The sequence below is a fragment of the Enhydra lutris genome, unplaced genomic scaffold (genome assembly GCF_002288905.1).
Source record: "Enhydra lutris kenyoni isolate GAN:26980312 unplaced genomic scaffold, ASM228890v2 scaffoldscaffold31, whole genome shotgun sequence".
NCBI classification, from domain to species: domain Eukaryota; kingdom Metazoa; phylum Chordata; class Mammalia; order Carnivora; family Mustelidae; genus Enhydra; species Enhydra lutris.
This window is the reverse complement of record NW_019154115.1, coordinates 1,975,291-1,981,088: the sequence shown is the minus strand read 5'-3', so window position 1 is coordinate 1,981,088 and position 5,798 is coordinate 1,975,291. Positions and strand designations below refer to the sequence as shown.

The following is a 5,798-nucleotide window of genomic DNA, read 5'->3' as shown; positions in this document are numbered from 1 at the left end:
CTCCGGGGCTCATGGTCCAAATTCTGCGGTGATGTCATCCCCAGCTCTAGCCTGCTAGGTCCTGTGGCTGGCTGCACCCTAGGCGGCCTCGGCTGCTCAAGCCAGAGGATTGACTTCCTTCCCAACCCCCAAGCAGCTTCTCGAGTTGGGGAGAGAGTGGACACAGGGGCTTGGGGCTAGGGCGGTCTGCACCAGGCTCCACACAAGCCTAGCCCCTTGCCCACCCCTGATCTCTCAGTAGCCATTGCCCCCTCCTGGGCCCCAGCCATGAAACCGCCCAAGGGGGCCGGGAACTCTGGGTTCAATGGGAAGCACCCAGAGGAGAACATTCAGGTGCCTTCTCGGCAGGAGGTAAAGCAGACCCCTGTGATCATGGCAATGATCAAAGGTGAGAGCAGGCCCCTCCCTGAGCTGGGATTCCTCTTTCCGCTGGGCTGCTAAAGGTGCCCCAGCCTTCCAGCCCTGCCTCCTGCAAAGCTCCCAAGGACTCTCCTCCAAGCCCGCAGAAGACCTGCCGCTTCAAGCTGAACCTCAGAGGCAGTATTAGCTGCTGGGGATTTTCTGGCGGGGGGGGGGGGGGGTGGGGTGGGAGGGAGCATGGTGTATGATTTTCCAGTTTGGGACAAAAGCTAGGGATTCAAAGGAGCTTTTAGCCCACCCTTAGCTTTCCTCACTTCCCTAAAATCTAACCCTCTACTGAAAGCAGACAAACTAATTCTTACTATGTTGCTAATGACCGATTGTTGGTCTGTGTGGGAGGTGGTTTAGTATGTGATTAGATGTTTGTGGTCTCCTGGCGGATGGTCTCTGAATTTTCACATTACCGGGCTTGTGTGACTTTGAGCATCCTGATTTTTCTAAGTCTCATTTCTCTCATCTGTAAATGGGAAACACAAAGACTATCAACTTCATGGAGTTGTCAGGAGGCTTAGCTGAAATAATCTGTGTCAATACTTATTAGGGCTTGACGCAGAGTAAGTTCTCCGTTAATTGTAACGATTATCTTTCCTATTACCCATTGCCTGTCTAAGATAGATCGCAACATTGCCCTTCCCCAGAGGAAGCTGGATGGTGGGATCTGCGGCTGTGTGATGTCAGCAGAAGCAAAGATCCCAATGTCCTCCCGGCATCCTGCGTTCTGGGCTTCCCCAGGCTCTGGTCCCTTGCGCCGAGGCTGAGGGCTGCCCTGTCTATCCTCGCAGGTCCGGGCCCGGCTAAGTACCTCCGGCCATCCTGCACGGGCTACTCACACCACGATATCTCCATGTTCCAGGAGCCAGCCTACACTCTGCAAACCAGGCACTCGGAGAAGCGTGAGTGCTCGCCACGCCCGCCGTGCCCTCAGGCTCAGGGTTATTACTGTTGGGTGTTTGGGGTGACGGTGAGAGCTAGGGAGCCATTACCTGTAGCCACGGGACCCTGGGAACCCGGGCCTGCCCTGAAGAAGACACCCAGGTAGCTCACTGGGTCGGCAAGGAAGCCAGCAGGGATGCCCAGGGGACCCACCGCTCCAAAGCCAGCTCTGTGGGGATCTCCCAGCTGGCCCGCCTCAGTGAGCCCCGCAGGCTGATGGCACTTTCCAGCAGGCGGGGTAGAGTTTCCTCTCTGTCTTGTCCTGGGCCCTGCCCTTGTCCCTTCAGCTCTGGCCTCTGTGGGTTCACTTGCCACAGAAGCTGGGCAGAAATAGCTGGGGGGTGGGGGGGATCTGCTGGGAATGGTGGCCCCCCAAGCCTTCCAGGTGGCTTAGAACCTCCTGGCAGGGCAAGAGCAGAGGGCCAGAGAAGAGCTCTGGCTGCGGGTCAAGGCCAGCGAGAGGGGAGGGGGGGGGGCGCTGTCGAGGGGTCTGAGATCCAGAGGCCTGCTGGGTCCCTCCCTCGCATGACATGACCTCCTCAGCAGGGGAACCCCCTGTCCAGGACTGGGCCCCTTCTTTGTACTAACAATAGCCACTGTGCCTATTATTACCCCTTGGCACCGCTCCCCGATGGGAGCCAACCACAGCAGCTGTGATTTTCTCTGCTTCTCCGAGCAAGTTCCTGAGACTGGTAGTTCAGTCATTAAAAGCCCCATTTTGCAGATGAGGAAATCAAGGGTTGGGGAACACCCAAGCGTCCAAGGAATCAGAAGGGAACCCTTACTTTTCTACTGGGCAAAGGGGCTCTTCACCCTGAGGCAGTCCAGGCTCACCCTAGGGCATCCTCTGCGGCTGACTGGGCCTCTCTGGGGCTGTCCTGCAGGGGTCATGGACATTTGCAGTCCTGGGCCTCGCCATTTCTTGGATCCCAAAATAACCCGGTTTGGAATGTCCAGCTGCCCACAGGTCCTCATGGAGGAACGCCTCTCTAACCTGCGTAAGATGGGATGGGAGAGGGATGTGGGGGTTGGGAGGATGGGAAATGGGGATCCACCCTTAGGACCTGAGCAGGGACAAAGGGTCATGACTCCCCTTTGCCAGGTGTGTCTTTGGATCCTGGCATCTCCCTGAAAGGTTATATCAAAACACTGATGTCACCATGTTGGTGTCACCATGCTTAGTCTGGAAGCCAATGTTATGCGTGCGTGTCGGCAGGCAAGGTTATGATAAAAATGTCATGGGGCTCCCAGGGCATCGGGGATATTGTCATGCTAATGAGCACACAGACTGTAGTGATTTCAGGCTGTTTTCTGGGTACTGTCGTGGGGTTGATATCAGGATGCTGACATCCCAAGGGTGATGTTCTGATGACACTTGTGATTTTTATCTTATGAAAACAGTGTCAGTCCTGATGTCACTGTGGCCTAAGTCCCTCTCCTGTCCATAGCCCTATTCAGGGGTGGTGGTGTCCCTGCCTGACGACAAAGTGGTTACAGTAACATCACATCAGGCTAACCAAGACCTCTTTTTTTTTTTTTTAAAGATTTTATTTATTTATTTGACAGAGAGATCACAAGCAGGCAGAGAGGCAGGCAGAGAGAGAGGAGGAAGCAGGCTGCCCTAGAGAGCAGAGAGCCCGATGCGGGGCTCGATCCCAGGACTCTGAGATCATGACCTGAGCCGAAGGCAGCGGCTTAACCCACTGAGCCACCCAGGCGCCCCTAACCAAGACCTCTTATATCTCTACCTGGACCCATCAGTTGGACACCAGGAGCCGTGGCCTGGCTCCCACCCTGAGACCCTTCCTCCATTCATCCCCTTTTAGGTGTGAGCCCCAACCCAGCCTCCTGCCATTACTCCTTGGAGAAGACCCACCCACCTGGGGAACGCAGGGCTCCCCAGTATGCTTTTGGCTACCGGTGCCCATACAGAGTGATGGACCCCAATCCAGCCCCCAACCGGTATCAGCTGCCACTCTTGCTGGGTCCCAACAACCCCGTCAGCCGAGCTGCCCCTTGCTATAGTTTGGCCTTGGAACATAAGAACTGGTTCTACAAGGAGGATGTGGCAGGAGGCCCTGGGCCGGCCATGCACGCCCGGCCTGAGCCCTCCGTGTACCAGAACCGTAGCCCTGACTACAGCATGGCCAAGCGATTCACCTACCCAATGGACCACACTCCTCGGCCCGGCCCTGGCTCCCACAATGTCCAGCAGGTCTGGGTGCACAAGCCCCGCACCCCTGCATTCACCATGGGCATCAAGCACTCACCCCACCTATGCCCGCTGGTCATCAACATTCACGATTAAGGCCCCTCCTGGGGCCCTCACCCATCTCTCCCCACAGAAGTTATTTTTATATGTGGAACTGAGCAATTTACCAAGCTTTCAAGTAGTTGAGCTGGTGCCTGCTGTGTCTAGCACACAGAAGGCATTAGATAAACATTTTCACTTATTTCATTTTTTGTTTTGCAAACACGGCTGCTTCCTTTGGGATCTGCCCTGGGTGAGGGGCTGGGATCCTGGGAGGCCATGTAGGGATCCCTATCTGGGGAAGGTCTGTTCCAGCTCAGCAGGGAAGGCAGCCAGAAGCCCTGGGAAGACTCTGGTCGGCTAGTCCAAACTCTGCCACTAAAATGCTATGTGGCCTTGGGCAGTTCCTGTCCTCTGGGCCCCTCAGGGCTGCCCGTGGGACAATGAGGGGGGAATGTAGGTCTGGAGCATGTCCAAGTTCCCTCCAGCTCCGCAACGGTGAGACTCTGTTCCCTGACAGGGGTCACCATGCGATAGAGGAGCAGGACAGAGGAGGGAGGGGTCATCTGGTTGGGGATGAGGGCTGAGGGGTTCTTTCCTGGCAGAGGGACGCAAGAGGACAAGTGGAGATGCTGTGTAGTGGGTGTGGAGGGTGTTCTTGGTGTCGGTAAAGATGAGAACAAAGACAGGCATGTGGGACCAAAGTGTGCAGGGCAGGACCCCGGGGCAAGCTCTGAGGGCAGGAGCCGGGCTGCAGGAGGCTCTCCAATTAGAAGACCAGGTATTGGGCACTTGGAGGGCACTCTGGCTTTGTCCTCAGCATGACAGGGCTAGATAAGATGTGTGATTTTCGGGATTCTTTGGGCAGTGAGAGAGGGTTGGACAGAATGGGCAGAGTCTGGAGGCTGCAGTCAGCCTGGGAGGAAGCCAAGGGGCCAAGCGTACTGCTAGGAGAAGGGTCTGCTTGCCCAATGCGGTCTTTGGAGAGCCGCTCGCCTGTCCCAGACTCACCAGAAGAGGAGAGGAGGAGCCGCACAGCAGCCAGGAGGGGGCAGTGTTGCCTTACTCATGAGTCCAAGCCTGGCCCACCTGCCCACCCGACCCCTTCCAGGTTTGTGCCAGGTGCCTGCTCTCCTGCTGGTCTCTGGGGAGGCTGGGGTCGAGTTGGAGCAATATTCAGGTGTTTTTTTTTTTTTTTTTAATTTTAAAAAGATTTTATTTATTTATTTGACAGAGAGAGAGAGATCACAAGTAGGCAGAGAGAGAGGGGGAAACAGGCTTCCTGCTGAGCAGAGAGCCCAATGTGGGGCTCGATCTCAGGACCCTGAGATCATGACCTGAGCCAAAGGCAGAGGCTTAACCCACTGAGCCACCCAGGTGCCCCCAATATTCAGGTTTTAACTGAAAATGAAAATTGAAGAACTAACTTTGGATAGAAAGAATCAGAGAGTATTTTTGGAATATTAAAACAACAGCCCCAACACTGAGTATGTTTAAAAGGGGCTGGTCGGAAAGCCCACCGGGATCATACCCGACTCTGGGCCTGGAAATCCCCTCCCCGCCACAGCGCTAGCCCCCCAGGCCTGAGGTACTGTGTCTGTCCTGTCCTCCCACTCCTCAGCGAGGCTGGTCTGGGCAGGCTTGGGAGAGCCAGTGAGCTTGGAGACCCATCTGTCTTGCAGCAGATTAGAAAGATGTCATTTTGCCGACAATGCCATTTATCACGGCAGCTGCAAAAGTTAGGGATGCTTGGCTGAAAGTGCTGGGTATGGGGGGGCTGGCAGGTGGCAGTGGCTGCTGCTCTCCTGTGTCACCAGGTTGGGGAAGCTACAGGCCAACCTCTGAACAGGGCTTTTCGGATTTAGTGCCTATCCCGTTCCAAGGCCCTCCACTGGACAAATGAAGAAACTAAGGTCCAGAGCCAGGGAAATAATGAATGGCCTGTCTCTAAATAAAGGTCTAGGCTCAAGTGTGTGCCCAGGGTCTGGGGCTCCATGTGGGACCGGGCCCAGGGCTCAGCGTGCGGCTAGGTTGGGGTCAGTCTGTGACTAGAGTCAGGGCTCAGTCTGGGACAGACCCTCAACCTGACAGGCTCCAGCTGCCACCAGATATGGGTAGGGACCGGATATTAGCCCCAAAGCTAGAACTAAGCCTTGGTTTGTGATCCCAAGGGAAGGAGAGGAGGCTGGAGGAC

General features: G+C 55.7%; 1 protein-coding gene across 1 annotated transcript; it reads left to right on the top strand.

Moving 5' to 3' along the window:
- The first annotated feature begins 267 nt into the window (after positions 1 to 267).
- LOC111153092 (outer dense fiber of sperm tails 3 like 1) lies at positions 268 to 3,661 on the top strand. The gene is made up of 4 exons (XM_022511888.1): positions 268 to 388; positions 1,203 to 1,313; positions 2,238 to 2,351; positions 3,180 to 3,661. The coding sequence occupies exons 1-4, from the start codon at positions 268 to 270 to the stop codon at positions 3,659 to 3,661; spliced, it is 828 nt and encodes a 275-aa protein (XP_022367596.1).
- Positions 3,662 to 5,798: the final 2,137 nt, after the last annotated feature.

What these genes read in the sequence shown, in the direction of transcription:
- LOC111153092 (XM_022511888.1), top strand. Translation starts at nt 268, where the DNA reads ATGAAACCGCCCAAGGGGGCCGGGAACTCTGGGTTCAATGGGAAGCAC. An exon ending in GATCATGGCAATGATCAAAG is followed by an intron (nt 389 to 1,202) that starts GTGAGAGCAGGC and finishes CTATCCTCGCAG; the next exon opens with GTCCGGGCCCGGCTAAGTAC. An exon ending in GGAACGCCTCTCTAACCTGC is followed by an intron (nt 2,352 to 3,179) that starts GTAAGATGGGAT and finishes ATCCCCTTTTAG; the next exon opens with GTGTGAGCCCCAACCCAGCC.